This window comes from Aquila chrysaetos, chromosome 21 (genome assembly GCF_900496995.4).
Source record: "Aquila chrysaetos chrysaetos chromosome 21, bAquChr1.4, whole genome shotgun sequence".
Classification (NCBI taxonomy): Eukaryota; Metazoa; Chordata; class Aves; order Accipitriformes; family Accipitridae; genus Aquila; species Aquila chrysaetos.
The window spans coordinates 12,549,782-12,566,009 of NC_044024.1; the positions used below are offsets into that span (position 1 = coordinate 12,549,782).

Consider the following 16,228-nt stretch of genomic DNA (forward strand, 5'->3'; position numbering starts at 1 on the left):
CCATCTCTCTTTCTGGTAATGTATAACAGTGGCCAAAAGCAATGTCATGGTATGCTTTGCTCTTTGAAATCCAATGGATGTCATGGAGTGACCTGCTAAGAGTAGGGGGAGAGCTTTGATATCAGCCTCTGAATGTGTTTGATGGTCCTGGCTGTTGTGCTGAGCCCTGCAAGCTTAGTGCGCAGCATTGGCTGTGGGTGGGGGAGAGGTCAAGGAGATAAGAGTAAAAAACCAAGTGGAAGAAGGGTTGGAGAGTGTTTAATGGGTATTTAAACCTAATTTTCTTGGAAAAGTTTAAGCAGATTCTTAGGAGACCCTGCTGCACTTGGTGCTTCTAGATGTCACTGTAAATCAGAGATGCTGGATGAAAGTGATTCCCAGAACATTTCTGCTTTCATGATACTTTTGTAGCTCCTCAAGCAATGTTAACACTTACTGAATTTGTGCTTGATGCTGTACCTAAGATAAAAAAAAAAAGGAAAGGAACAGAAAAATTAGTTTTGGGAAAATTCTTTGTGATTTGGCTTGTGTAGTCTGCTGGGATGGCACCTTTTAGACATTCTCCTATTAACTGCTGTAGGAGAGCCTCAGTCTTTAGATCTGTGAGCACAGCTATTATGCAGATAGCAATTTGTGAACTCCTCTTACTATCCTCCTGTATGGTGAAAACCCAGGAGCTCTTCCATTCTCCCTGTTCTGGGGTGTTGATATAGACTCCTCCACTTCAGAGGAGTTCTCCACTCCAGAATTTGAGTGTCCTGACTACTCACAGGCTGGCCTCTGAGTTACCTTTTGGGTGGGTTTAAAAAAAACTATGGCCCAGGACTAACTAGTCCATCAGCTGAAAATTATTTAAGGGTATCTGTTTTGGGAGGGACAGAGTGGGATTTCTTAAGAGATCATATGGTTGCATCCAGGCAGCAGCTCCTCAGCTAGTAACAAGCTTCATGCTGAATGTGCTGCCTTCTGCACCTCTGATTACCTGGGAGCTCTTGCCTCCAAACTAACCATGACTGTCAGCCCTTGTATAGCTAACTCATCGCTGCACGTAGCAGTGACGTGGGTCATGGTTTTAAGCAGTAAACTTAAAGCCAGGGTGCCCTGAGGTTCAGTGCTGTGAACAAAGCAGAAGCAGCGGCTTGGGCAAACTATTTTCTGCAGAAAGAGCAAGTAGATACTGAACAGTTCTCCCTTGTCCAGGGAAGTGGGGTTAAGACTGAAGGAAAAAGTCCTGGGAGTGAAATTACAGTCTGTGCTGGTCATGCCTTTGGCAAGTCTGACAATATCCTAACTGCTGATCCTGTTTGGTGTGGGGGTCACTGAAAATGCAAGTGAGGCACTGCAGTCCTGTAGCTACATACTATCAGCAAACCTTGCTCTCCATGCCTGCCTGTATCACCCTGCATTTGCAGAAACAGTTCTGCCAGCCAGTGCAGGACAACCTTGTCTGGGACTTGCTGTTTCTGGGCTCTAGTGCCACTGCTGTCCCCTGGCTTCTGGACAGCTGGGGATGAGGAGCAGGGTTTTGCATGGATGGAATTTTATACCTGTGGGTATTTACCATTGCAGGGTAAGGCACAGACCTGTTCTGTATGTAGGTTTAGTGGCTGAAGCCTCTAATTTTCTCTGGTTGGCTTTGTTTACTCAGCAGAAGACCTTAAAGCAGCTTTCCGGCTGCTGCAGGGATCTTGGAGGCTGGTGATGCCACAGGCAGGGTGCAAGCAGGGAATGCTGGGGCTCATGCACAAAGCTGTCTTGAATAATCTTACCTCTTGTTCAAAAGAGACAGTGCTGTACTCCTTCTTCCTGCATGCATGATGCACTCTAACGGCAAGAGCTAGGCTGCCCCTTTAACATCTCTAACCTCCTACACAAAGTGAGCAGCTTCCAGGGTGGGTGCAGTGGGTTTGGAGAGGCTTCTGTGGTTTTATGAGAATGCTGTACACAGGAGGTTGCTTTTCTTTTCTCTGTACTGGTGACATGTCATCTTTGCTTCAGTGGCTGGCTTCTGGATACCGTGCTTTAAAATAGAGATGTAGACAAATTGGCAAAAGGCCAGAGGAGAGCAGCACTAATTGTCAGAGCTTTAGAAAACATGACCTCTAAGGAGAGGTTGAAGAAATCAGGTGCATTTAATCTAGGCAAGCCAGTATGGTGGGGGAGGGAGAGGGTTGTCATGATTTCTCAGTACATAAAAGCTGTTGTTACGGAAGGATGATTGATATATTCTTTCACTATCATTGGGAGGAAATGATGAGACAAAACTACATTTACACTGCAGAGATGGTTTAGTTTGGGTGTTTAGGAAAAACCTTCAGTGCAGTGAAATGCAGGAGGAGATTGTCCAGGGCAGCTGTGGAATTTCTGACACTGGTGGTTTAAAGAAACTCTGGTCTGCTTCCATAAAAAATATGGGCTGTGCAACCTCCCAAGATCCCTGTTAGTATCTTTGTTCCTGTAGTTTAGGCTAAAGGGTAGGTTTGAGGCTGATGCCAGTCCCTTAGCAACTGCAAGCCTTGGCTCTGCCAGCATTGCTGAGTTCGTGTGGTCAGAAATGCATGCACCAGACTCCTCGAGCATTGGCTGGAGTTTGTAAAAATGGTGTGGCTTCAGTGGATGATAAAGTAAGCTCTGTTTACCTGCCTGCTGGTTTTGAGTCTTTTTGGCTGTGTTTGTATTGCAATTGGAGATCTGATGGCAGAGAAACCCAAGCTTGCTTTAGTCTAGCTTTCTTGGGTAGGAGTGAAGAAAGGGCAGCTTGGACCTTAGTACAGGGCAGCTGCCCAAGTAAGCATCCACCGACTGGAGAGCTATTACACTGAATTTTGTGCTATTGTCTTCACTGCTCTCTGCAGCTGAGGTACCAGGCTGAGATCTGGAAGAGATGTCCTGATCCAGGCTGCCGTCACCTCTGGCTGTAGTGTAGGTAGACACAGGCTTGGAAACACAACCCTTCCTCTGCAGTTGTGCCATAGGAATTATTTCTGTAGCAACATGACTCTAGGTTCTGGGGCTTTTAAGCATTATAAAATAAAATGTGAAAGTAATAACTGGTTGCTGGGAAAATATTGCAGATTAGCACAACTTGTTCTCTACCTTGACTGTTTTTATATTTGGCAAGTATCACTTGCAGAAAAAGGACAGGTTTTATTATAACTCTTTTGTCTGCTTCCCTTCCAACTTTCCAAGTACATTTTTCACAGGCGTCAAACTACTTTCAGGACAAAATGTTGGTGATTTCTCCAGTGGTGGTGAGAAACGAGGATGTGTGAGGGTGCCGTTCACTGGTGAAAGTGGCAGAATTTCTCACACTCCCTCACTTGTGATCTTGCTTACAAATCTTTTCTAGGCATAATCTTTTTCTTTAAGGGGAGAAGGTTTAGTTTTTGCACCCATTGGCAAGGCACAGATAAAAGCATGGACATTTAATATCAGGTTTGTTTTGTTTGCCTCGTCTCAGATCCACAAATGCGGAGTTCTGCCTTTTTGGACAAATTTACAGATGACGTTATCCCATATTTTGAATACCCTACTTTTGTATCCCTCTTGCCTGAAGCTATTAACATTGGCAGAATTGATGTCCTTTGTTTATTTTGTGTACTACTTACAGCCTGAATGTTGGACATCAGCCGATCTAGTTTTTCATTGGGCTGCAGTAAGAGGTAGGGCATGCTTTTTCTGTTGGCTCTGTACATGCTCTTGCACTCCTGCCCTGAGGAGACTGTGAGGCAGTCTTCAGAACAGGGATGGAGAAGGTGAAATGGCTTCCCTGTGATCAAGCTAGGAGTAGGTCCAGTAAAGGCAGGACTTCGCATACCTTCATCCTTGGAGTGCTTGTATGACAATCACACGCTTCTGCCTGTGGGTTGATGGGCACATCCCCCAGGGATCGCAAGAGGGCAGGGGAGCCTCCCACGTGCTGTGATAGATGGGGTGTGGAGGCCTTGGCAGTGCCCAGAGCGGCCAAGAGGAACATTGCTGACTGCGCACGGGGGCTGGGTGCAGCTGAGCCCGGGCTGATGGGGAGCAGCGTGGCTGATCTCTACTCCAGCATCCAGAGGATCTGGGAGTCGGGAGGTCTGGATCTTATCCACGGCTCTGACACTGAGTCACTGCATGACCTCAGGCACTCAGATACCATGGTGATGAACACAGCACAAATGTCTAGACAGATAGATTAGATTGGATAGACTTTGTATTTGACAAATATTTGTATATCACCACTGTCGGTGCTCCCCTGCTATAACCATCCAGCCTGATGGTTTCAGTGGGTCTCCTACACAGGGGCAGGGGGGAAGAACCACTTTTTGCACTGAGGAAGGAGGGGAGACATAACCACAGTGACACAAGTGTCGGTGGTGACAGACTGGAAGCAAAGCAGGCAGTAGGGCAGCCCTTGGAGGAAACAACGCTGCATGGCAGAAAGGCTCAGGAGTCAGGAGCTGGCTTCTCCCCAGCTCTGCTGCAGCCCTGTGCATGGCCCTGTCTTTCCTCCTGTAACCAATGAATCGGTAACATCCTCAAGGCAGCGGTGACTTCCTCCTCCTGCTACGGCTTCTATCACAAGGCCCTGATTTCAGAAAAAAAGACAAACTATCAAAGTGAGATTCCTTAAAAGCTTTCCTGTGCCCCTGTCAGCCTCTGGCACAGGGGAGGATGCAGGAGAATCAGGTCTCCCTGGAGTGACTCTTGGTTATTTTCCCACCTGGTTCCCATATGAAAGATGAACATAGCAGTACAGCAAAGATATGGCTAGGAGCATGGCCGTGTAGGGATTTTCAGAGGCTCTGCAAGGTCTCCTGAGCACCCCTGCCTCCAGCACCCCAACAGCAAACCAGGAGTGCTGGAGAAAAGCACTGCCTCTTTAAGGAGATTTGCATAGCAAGGCCTAATTACAGTTGTTGATTCTGATGTTTTCAGTGTTGTTCATATTCCATTAAAGGATAATGCTGCTTAATTTGCAACAGAGGGTCTCGGTTAACAGTATATCCAATCACAAGGCAGCCCTAATGACACTACTTCCCTACTTCTGGTAACACATAATTAAAAAATCACTTCATTTCCAGTTGTGTGGTTCTCCCCTCTCCCCCAATCTCCTAATTACTTTCTAAGCCATTTCATGATTATCTGTAAACATTTCAGCACTTAGATCTACTAACGAGTCCATGGAAGAGTTAATACCTTGCATGGCATAACTGCTTGCCATTCCCTTTCTAGTACTGCATTGCAAGGAATAATTTTCCACCTTGCATGTGCAAGACGAGGGGCTTTGCTTGCTGTGGGATTGGGTTTGTGCTCTGGCTTTGGGGCTGTGGGGATGACAGGAGGGGGGTAGGACTCAGAAACACCGTCTCAAGCTACAGGAGGTATTTTGCTGGTTTTGGTAGTGGATGCGTATCTCTGCAAATTGTTTTATGTGGCTTAAATCCCACTGAAAGGGCTGTCCTGTTGCCTGGCTGTGGGAGCTGCTAGTCACACAGGCTTAGGTAGAACTGGGTGTGAGTCTGCATCTAGCTGGGATGCCCATACATCTGGAAGAATCGGCTGAAATGGCTGGTTTCTGCCCTGACTCTACAGGTTTGTGGGAAGTGATAATACAGCTCTTGCTGCACTTGGGCAAGAGAGGGCAATAGGTCTGGCTGTGACTGCCCTTGTGTGGTGTTTCTTCACAAGTTCATCTTGCATGCCACAGTTGGTGGCACTTACTGCAGCATGAGAGTAGCTTGGTCACCAGGTAAGGGAATATCTGAATTGCCCAGCAAATCTGTGCACAGATGTCTACCACAGCTCCGCGGCTGCAGGCAAGAGGATGTGGGGTGACATGTGCCCTGATGCCCCTGGTAAAATGGGGAATCTGTTCTCTAATCCAAGTGCTGCTCTGGTCTGAAAAGCCACTATACAAATGCTGCTTTCTCACGTCATAGATCTGGTTCCTGTACTTGTCTGGTATCTTGGGTATTAAAATTCACTTGGGGTTTTCAGATTGAGCACTCAGAACTGACGGAGTGATATAGGAGTGAGCTGGAGTATCTTTCCTGCCCATGTGTTGCATGGGCTTGATTGCTATGTTCTTTGTATGGTCAATCAGTAACACCTTATGCAAGCCCACTGGGAGCCTACTGATGGTCTCTGAAGGCATTATTTGGAATAACCAGAGATAATTGTATAACTAGGGGGTAATTAACTTCCAGGAATTAAAGAATCAAGCTTAGGCTGCACTACTCCTAAGGGTGAGTCTGTAAGGCTGGGAATTAGAGAAATCTACTCTTGTCTAATCATTTGAGCACATGTGACTTGGAAATCCTTGATACTTGGGGAATGTGGGTCTGCTTCAAATCATATCCATGCATTTCTAGGCAATTCTTTAATAGCAGATAAAGGAGGAGGGCTTGAATATTGTCCTAACCCAGTCCATTTGTGTTCCAGGTAACCCTGTCACAGTGGGAATGAGCATCCATATCTCCAGCATTGACCAGATCTCTGAAGTCAACATGGTAAGTTTGGAAAGAAAAATTGAAAAAAGCCTAATAAATTGTTCTTCCATTTTCTGCTTGAGATGTGCTTCCAAGGCAATGGCTCCTTGGAGCTACCTGAGATCTCAGGGTGCACTTCTGACAAGTAGGGTAGTCACACCCCTGCTCCCTTCACCTCCTACTACAGATCTTCCCTGCAGCTGGGAAGTTGTTGGAGGAAGAGTGACATTTGTCTGGTACTGAAGAAGTATTTTTTTTCTTCTGCTTTGGACAGAATGTTGAGGGGTGATGGGAACTCTGATTTAAGACAGAATTCTTCCTCACTAAAGAATAAGGAATTCAAGGATCATTTCTCCACATGTAGTGTGATGAAAAATAACATCAAACACATAACTGGGCTGTAGGAAATGAGGGTTTTTTTCCAAATTTATTTCTTAGCATGCTGGTTTCAGTCTGAGCCTTGCTCCTTCCACCCACTGAGTGGCCTGTGTCACTGGGACTGCCTGTCAGTTGTCCCCACAGCCTTAGCCCAGCCCCAGGCTAAAACAATCCTGAACTTACTGAAACAACACTTGCAAGACAGGACTGGCATGTGGGACCTCTGTGGCATACACCTACCACTGCTGGTGGTACTTGTGATGTGGTCAGACATGCTGAAAGACTGAAGTTCACTTCCTAATGTGGGGTAAATTCTAGTAGGGTTAGTGAGTGTCTATAACAGCACACTGAAGCATCCCTGGTGTTATCTGTGAACATGTGGATGGAGGATCTCTGCTGGCATCTCTGGAGCTAGTGGCATCTTATCCAGAGTAGATTCTCATCCCTTATACTTCTGTGCTGGTTGCACAGCCACCTCTCCAAGCCATTAATGCTTATGCCTTAGAAGAGTAGATGGGAATTGTATTTTTTCGCTTGATACAAAGGCAATGGTGGCTTTACAGTCAGCCTGTGCCTGCCAAGTTGAAAAACAGTTAGTGGCTTTTCATGTTTGCTGGCAGTAATTTGGCTTTTCTTTGGAGATCTGTACTGGAAAGGGAGGCATCTAATGGAGATCTGGTTTTAGGTGGCATTGATAGACTGGAGCTTTTCATAAGACTGAAAAGAAAAAATTTATCTGCTCAGACAGCAATGGTTTGGGGTGAAATTTGTTAATTATTTTGGTCATGGTTTGGGTACTCATCCAGGCCTGTGCTATATGTCCCTGAGAATCCCTTAGCACCCAGCGGAGGACATGGATTGCACTGATCATTGCCTAACCTTGCCTTCCTCCCTGCTGCCCAGAGCCTTTTCCTCCAAACTCCTCTCATTTCCAAGAGGCTGAGTGGAGTGCAAGGCTGGTGGGGACCTCCTCGCGGCAGCTGTCCTGTTCCTCGGTTCTTGACCCACGCAGGAGAATCCTAGGCCAGTTTAAAGCTTTTGCTATTCAAGTCAATTAAAACCTTGGTCTCCCAAAGCTCCTGTCCTACTTATCTGTTTCTGGACTCTCCTGCCCTGTTTCTCTAGCCCACCAGCTATTCTGCTGTTGCATGGCGGGGAGGAGGGGAGGCAAGACAATCTGACTAATTGTTTTTGTTTCCAAACGGCTTGAAAATCCTGAATGCATATGTTGATACAACCCAGGGTGAAGGGCCAACCATGAACCTTCAGGTTCTCATATTGAACGGTTTCTTTTGCAGACTCTCTCCTAGCATCCCTCCATTACTGTAATTATCTGCATGGCATGTTAGACCACAGTCTAGTAACAGTGACACTGGACAGTGTGTACAGTCAGAAATTCAGGTACAGACCTATGTCCCCATTGCATTGGGTAGCTGTGCTTGAGGTTAGGCTCAACTTGGAAGAGCCAGATGGCTTAACCTAGTTCCATCTATCTTGCCTGTCAGTGCAGAGCTCAACTTTGAGTCATGTCCTCCCCCGGTCTCAACTTGGACCTGAATTTTCCTATGTGGTGAACCAGCTGTCACCCTCCTTGCTAGAGCCAGCATGAACAATTTGGGGTCTGGACCTGTAGCTTAAGACCCCAGCTTGCACAAACATAACTGGGAGGGAGTGTGGGATTTGGTTCTCAGCTTACCTGTAACAACTGCCCTGATCTTCCTCTGCAGACCTGAGAAGATAGCTGAGAAGGGCAGAGGCTGATTCAGGATGAATCTCCTGCTGGAGATGTGTCCATGGACTATAAAGGGTGATCAAGTGCTTTGTCATACACCTGTTGTTAGCAGCTGTGGCCAGGCATGCTGTGTCCTAGGCTAGTAGCCATGCTCTTAGCAATACTTTTCAACCCTTGCCATGTGAATGCAATGCTCTCCCCTCTCCAGTGAACGCCTGCTTCCCTCTGCCACAGGATGGCTGGGACAAATGTGTATGCTCAGGTCTGGGGAGAAAGAGCAACAATAATATCTCTGTGGGGTGCATGGGAAAGCAGGTTTCCTGGCATCAATCTTCATCCACATGCTGCTCTGATCTTGCAGAATTTGGGCAGCACTACTGATGGACATTGAATGTTTTGATGGTTGTGGCATGGCTGTAGTCAGGCTGGGCACCAGGCACTGTCCATGCCACGCTCCTGTTGATACTGTGAAGGCATGTCACTTCTGGGCTTTTGATTATCCCTCCTGGCTTTCTGCTTGACTTGACAAGCATAATCTCCTGCCCATCCTTCCTACATATGTTGGGGCAGGGGGTGGGAAAGGGGGACAAAGTGGCTATATGTGAGAACTTGATCAAGGTCTATAAGCACCATGGTGAGGCAGCTGCAAAAAGGGGTTAAAAAATCAGAATCATCTTAAAGAACAAACATTTAGGGAGCAGAAGAGCTCTCATGTGATGTAAGTTTCCAGGCTGAAGGGATTTTATGTGCATCATTCTTCTCTGTGACAGATGCCCCGGGGAAAGGGCTGTGTCTTACCCCTGCTCTGGACATGGATACTGGCAAGAAAAACAAGGCATTTTTTGGCATCATGTGTGATTGGGAAAGGGACTGTGCAATGAATAAATTAAAGGCACACAAGTGAAGCTGGGTTGTCATGGCAACCAAATAGCTTCTATTGTTCCACAAGGAGTGTTATTACTTACTGCCCCTTGTAGGATAATTAATTAATCCTCAGACATCCTTTCTGGAACAATGGCCCTGGTGCTGGGGCTGGGCAGGCTGAGGAGAGCCCCCAGCTCCCCATGCCTTTCCCTGGGACTCTTTGTGTCTTCTGGCTGTGTGATGGTGGGGAACAAGTGTTGTCAGTGACTAGTCGTTGCATGATTCAAAAAGTTGTTTTTCACAGGAGTCCAGCTGGATGTGGTGCTGTGGAGGAATACAGCTCCACCCATCATCTAAGGGGCAATCCTTGCCTTCACTCCCATGGGAACTGTATTCCCAATATGATGATGTGGTGACATTTCAACCCTGGAGGATACAGGGCTCTCTGCAAAGGCAACACAGTTATGTCTTTATGCTGGAAGTTCCCAGGCACTCTGATGTACAGGCAGCTACAAAGCATTCTGTATATGTTATGTGTTTCCTGGTGCCTTGCTACACGAAGTCGGTGCATCTCCACCTCCTTGAGGGCCATGCCCAGATACTGTGCCAAGGTATAGCTCAGAAGATGGAGTTGTGCCAGGACACAGGACATTCATATGTGCAGTGCTGGCTTTGTAACGATCTCCCAAGAATGAGGGACCAAAACTACAGTCCTTATTTTAAAAAAATGGCACCTTCTTGTTCATCGCAGCTGCTGCCTGTGTGTGGTCAGCCGTATTTTCAAGCTCACTTGCTAGAGTAATGCTTTATTACTGTGTACTCCTCTTAGCCCTGCTAAGCAACACTGAGCTGCAGCCTCTGTTCTTGTCAGTGATTAGAAGGATTATTTGCTGAGCCAAGATCAGTGACATCAATTGAAATGCCTAGGAAAGGATGCCAGGGGCCAGGCCAAACAGGTATTGGGGAGGGCACATTTGACTGGCAGACCATCTGGGAAGTGCTGATCCATGAAGATGAAAGGCCTAGCTGGAGTCTTTTCACATCCTGTACAAATTTGCAAGTTGGGGATTTAAAGGCAGACTGAAAGGCGGAACATGTTCATAATGATGTTCAGTAGCTCAGATGATCTGCAAAGAATGGAATGATGGTATCTCCTAGTTCTCCTTAAAGGAAATGGGCTGGATAAGTTATCTGGTAAATGCCATTTTGCTACAGGTGGTTGAATTGCAGTAAGCATGGAACAACATGCAGGTATTTATAGATGCTTGTTGGTGTATAGTGGTACTTGGACAGTGCTATGTTCAGACCTCTTAGTACAGTACCCAAGTTACTGAGGAGTCTAGCAGTACTTCTGACCCAGGAAGAATGAAGAGCACTGGCAGCATGGAACTCTAGTTACTCTGCAGCTGAAGCAGCATGCAGGTTTCTGTCCTTGTGCTACATGGCCTGAATGCTGCCCAAAGTCACTATCAGCTTAATCGTCTGGTTCAACCAACCTGCTTTGGTGGATCCAGTTCTCACAGTATCCAGTACCAATGGCTGCAGAAGGAGCTGGAAGTCTTCTCCTACTCCTCCATGTCCTTTCAACAGACAGCAGATGACTGGCCTGTTCAGGGCATATTGTACTTGCTGCAAGGTGGGACTAGAGGCTAATACTTCCAACTGTAGCCTTCTCTCTCTCTCTAGGTATTCTTTGGGGATGTATTTTTCTAGTACCAGACAGTTCAGACTCCCTTCAAGCATTAATGAACTATTTCAGTAAGGAAAACAACCAGAAGTTTTGTATGCATTTGAAATAAGAGATGGTTACCCTTCATAACGCTTCAATTTTCCTGCCCTATGATCTGTGCAGTCCTAAGCCCGCTCCCTCCTGTGTATCTGCACACCGTAGGCAGCTTGGAGCATCCAGCCGTTATAGTTGTGATTTCTTTGTGGCTCCTATAATTTATTCATCCCAAGATGCTCTCCTACATCTGCAATAACATTGTTTCAGTTTGTTATAGCACTAGCTTTAAAGTTTTATAAACCTGGTGACAAGTTGAAAAGTTACAAGAGGATTGCTGTAGAGGGCTAGTGCAAGAAGCAAGGCTTCCAAATAGAAATGTTTGCAGGAATATGCATTAAAGGAATGATGCCTGTGGGATTGGCAATACCTTTTGCTGGGGGACAGTCTGCAGTGCAGATGATAGGTTAGAAGTTGGTGCAGGATGCTTGGCAAAACTGACCCTGATGCTTCGCTTCATTGCCTCCTGCTCCCTACTCCTGTACCACCTGTTGCCTCACTGCTGCCTTGTCGGAGTGACGGCACTCGCACTAGCATACTGCACTGGATCTCTTGGGCGTTATGGAAGGAAACATCATGTCTGTTATTTCCCAACTTCCTGAAGCTTGCTTGAAAAACAAGCTGTCTTGTTTGGCAAAAACGTTTTCCCTGTTCAAGAGAGATGTAAAGCATGTCCCAAGACAGTGATGAGCTGCAATGGTTTTAAATTGGCTTTTAACCCAAAACAAAGAGTGGATCAGGTTGTGTGTAAGGGTGCTCTTGTCCAGGACAGTTCATTCTACAACCTGTTATGCCATCATCAGTGGGGCAGCACTCTTCTCACTACATCAAATTTTCTATCTATTAGGCATGCTTGAAATAGCCTTTGTAGTGGAATCTGTCCTGATCAGACTTTGCAGTTCTGTTTTCACTAAAATATGAATATGCACTGACTGGTTGAATCTCAATTTCAGTGTAACCCATGCACAGTAAAATATGTGCTTAACTCCACTGTATGGTGGGCGTAGTTGATGAAAGAAGCCAGTGTGGATGGGTAGGCTCCATACAAGAGGCTTTCTTTGGTACACAACACAGCAGTCAGGCCGTACAGTCTCCTGGTCAGAGCTCTTGACACTTGGGCCCTTTCAGGAAAGGGGAAGGGAAAGGAAGGAAAATGTATATCCATACGGGATCACTGATCTGGATGCATGATGTCCAATCCATTCTTGAACTGTTCTGACAGTCAAACTGTGTATGCAAACCCCTGGTTTCCCTGGGGCTAATGCAGCTTTGGCAGTAGCCTTTGAGGACCCTCAGCAGACCCTCTGTATGCCTGCAATAACAGACAGAAACAACTTTGTGCAATACACCCCCGAAAAGGATTTTCCATTGGTATATAAGTCTTGAGCTTTAAAAACCAAGATTTTTAAGAAAAAGTTCCTACTATTATACTGTGCCTTATACTACCATATATTCCCTTCAAATACATCAGCATTTTCCTTATTCTTAACTGAAAGTGTTCTGGTTTGTTGCCATGTCTTTTCAATGGAGAAATGACATACAGATATTTCCCAGTCAGTCTATTCTATGTCCCTGGGTATCCAAAGGTTTTAAAAAAGCAAAGGTTAAAGCATTTAAATCCTACAGTCAGAGGTTCCTGTAGTTATATATGCTATGAGATACAAGGTTGACATGGCACTCCAGTGCTGTAAATGCTTCCCTGTAGCCTAGGGTATCTCCAGCCCTGTGGCACTGTGGTATCTAAACTGAGTGTGTGTGTGTATATATTACATCTTGGTATTTAAGGCTGCTGAATATCGAAGACTGCCAAAATATGGTAAAAATAAGAGGCTGAGCTGAGCTAATGATGGGTGTGCTGTAATGGTACTGCAGGGGCTGTAGTCCTGTGGGATTGCTGTAGGCTCCTGGGATGGTAGTGTTGCAGGTAGCAGAGTATGTGGGGCCTTAGTACTGGAGAAGGGCCAGACCCTACCAGTGTGGCATGGTACCATAAGAATGTACCATAAGAATGGTACAGCTCTGACTTAGGGTGAGATATCCCCAGGCTCTGTGCTGGCATGAACAGGTAGGGGTTATATGATTTTTCTTCACATGCTAGGGGCTTCTGTGTGCTGTGATTGAAACTAACCTATTGCAAACATGCAGCTGAGCTGGAAGGTTGCAAGTGTCTGTGCCTTCCTCCGCCGACGATCGCTTCAGTACAACTTAGGTCATGCAGCTATTGTCACTTCAAGTCCTGATGTGCAGGGATGCAATGCATTGGATGGCTGTTTTCTTGGGAAATCAAACAGTGGCAGCTCTGCACGCGTGAAACAGCATTTTCCTGAAGGGGAGAGTTATCAGGGAATGCAAAGGGCAGGGTGGTCCCACACAATGGTTGTGCGCAGTGTCCTGTGCACACTGCCATCAGTTACATATAGTCACCTTGGTGGCCTTCTCACGTCTCTGCTTCTCCAGCAACAGGAAGCAGCTTGTGCATAAACACACAAGCACGTGGCTAGCTGAAGGAAAGCAACAGCATCTTGATGCTTTTTCCTTCTGCTAGAGGGATGTTTGGAGAAATAAAAGATGGTTGTAGCAGGGTGGAGAGTAACCGCCAAACCACCCTAGACACAGCAGCTTTGAGCTGCTCTCTTTTGCAGTCAGGAGGTACAACTGCCTGCTCTGTGGCTCATCTAGATAGATGGTAAGAGTAGAAATCTAGTGAGCTCCTAGAAACTTCTTCGCAACAAAGCAGATGTCAGGGACCTATCTTACCTGCCATTGCTAGATTTGAGGGTACTTTGTCTGTCCTTGCAGTGGTGACATCCTGTGACTGCTGAGGCTCAGGGTGACTTTCACCAGCACTGATACAGTCTAAAAAGTCAAGAATCAGATGTGGATATCTGCTCACAGCACATTATGCTTTTCTTTAACAGAAACCTCACTGATTGTGCTGAAAGATCTCTTGGACTAAGGTAGTGCATGAGGACAAGCAAAGCATCTGGCCTCAGGCGTGCTCTGCACTGTGGTGGTAGTGGGGAGTGGATGCTCAAGTTTAAACAAGCAGTGGTCCCCTTTCTGCCCAAAAGACAGGGATGGTCCTTTCACAAGAGGATAGGGTTCTTGCGCAAAATAGTTAAGAATAAAGCAAACTTGTGAAGGGGCCTGAAGTACTCCCCATTCATTTGTTCTGAAATGTGTTGCAAAGAGATTGTCCCAGCTTAAAAACTAGAAAATAGGTCAGTGTGACTCATATGTCAATATTTACTGCATTTATGGCAACTTATAGAAGCGAAAAATCTTATCTGTCTTCCATAATGTTTCACAGGTTATCCCATTCCTATGACAAAATTCTCGCTTTGCCCTTGGTCCTGGTGTTGCTTGACTGCAGAGACAGCCCAGTAAATTCAGTACATCTTAGAGTCAAGTTGCTAAGTAACAACCCAAAGACCACCATACAGTCTCTTCAAATGCTGTGGCCAGCTGAAAGCTAGGATCTGCACAAAGCACAAGGAATTCCTTCTGAGACAGAGGTCTCAAGGACTCAGTGCATGGGTAGCAGAGAGCAACCTGGTAAAGCAGCAGTCCTGCCAGGTCCCTGCCACTGTACTGCCTGGAGGTGTCCTCATGTGAGAGTGGACAGCTTTATCGCTTCCCCTATAAAGTGGTATCCTATGCTTGTGCTGAAGGGCTCTGATGTTTTGAACCTTAATGATGCCCTTGAATGAAATACTTTTGCTGGCTGAATTGCATGATTTTGCCATGTACATAGATCAGCAGATGGTGAACTGTGGAAACCTTGCTGAAACAAGCGCTCTAGCTGAAGAAAGACTGTGAACTTCTGGACTAGGGAATGACTCTGTCCCTGAGGCTTTCTATTCTACCATGCTTGTTTATTCCTAGGGATCTTGTAGCATTTACATGATATCTTAATGGGATAGTTTGCAGAAAGCTCTTTGCATAACTGAAAATTCTTGGTTACAGGAAAGCTGTTGGGTAGACTGGCTGATTCCTAGCCTAGACCTTGGGTTTTGCAGCACAAATAAAATGTGGTGGCAATGTTTGTTGCAAATTATTCCCCCCTGTGCATCTTTCCATGATGCTGTTATCCCTAAGGAACAGCTCTGCAAGTCCTCCAGTATCACAAGTTCAAGCCTCAGGAGGGCTGAGTCAACCCTGCTCCAGTACTGAGAAACAGAGTTCACATGTTTTGCTCACTAGGCGATTTCCCAAATGAGAACATTTCTGTGCTCTCACTGAAGAGGCTAAGTTCACTCTGCATTTTGTACGTGACTCCACCCCACGGTAGGAGAGAAGTCATGTTGGAGAGGATGAGAGTCCATGGCTATATAGTTTGCAGCGTGCTTTCAGCTGAACAGTGCTATGTATTGCAGTGCTCCATCTGTTCCTGTATCAGCCAAGTTATCTTTAGATCTGAACATGTCAGTGTTGTATGGTGGTGGTATGAACCACTTCAGCTTGCACCACAGCATTCCTGTAGTAGTTAGAATTGCTGCTGCAGAAAACTTTGCCCAGGATAAAAATGTCTTTTTTTTTTTTTTTTTTTTTTTTTTTCCCTGCATAAGTTTTTATTCAGGTTTTTACACAGGCAGAACTCCCACAGCCTTTATATATATTCTTATATATATATTAAAAAGCTGTCTGTATTTGAGAGCAATGTTCCAAACTGCCACCTGTTTCAATAGCAGTTCTGCAGCATTGGAGAGGATTACTGCAGAATGCTAAAGTATCTTCCCACAAGTGAAAGCTTCATCTAGTTTGATTGAAAACCAAATTAGATCTTGAGAATCTAACCTTCTGACATCCTGTCATATATGCATTTAAAGCATCTAGCAATAGAGAGTGTATGTGCGCAAGAGTGCCAGTGCCTCGATATAGAGCGTAGATCCAAATACAAGTGCATGCGTGTCGTGTTGCTATTTCAATATGTAAATAAATGGAGCTATATATAGCTCTATATGCTATGTACATGTTAAGTGAAGGTGGCAGATACGA

The 16,228-nt window shown here is 45.8% G+C and overlaps 1 protein-coding gene across 2 annotated transcripts in view; it reads left to right on the top strand.

Moving 5' to 3' along the window:
• Nucleotides 1-16,228, top strand: part of LOC115333736 (gamma-aminobutyric acid type A receptor subunit theta) — a 75,191-nt gene that overhangs the window by 21,347 nt on the left and 37,616 nt on the right. For both annotated transcript variants that reach the window (XM_029997090.2, XM_029997091.2), the window contains exon 3: nt 6,427-6,494. In XM_029997090.2, coding sequence (XP_029852950.1) covers nt 6,427-6,494 — 68 coding nt within the window. The remainder of the gene's footprint in view (nt 1-6,426; nt 6,495-16,228) is intronic.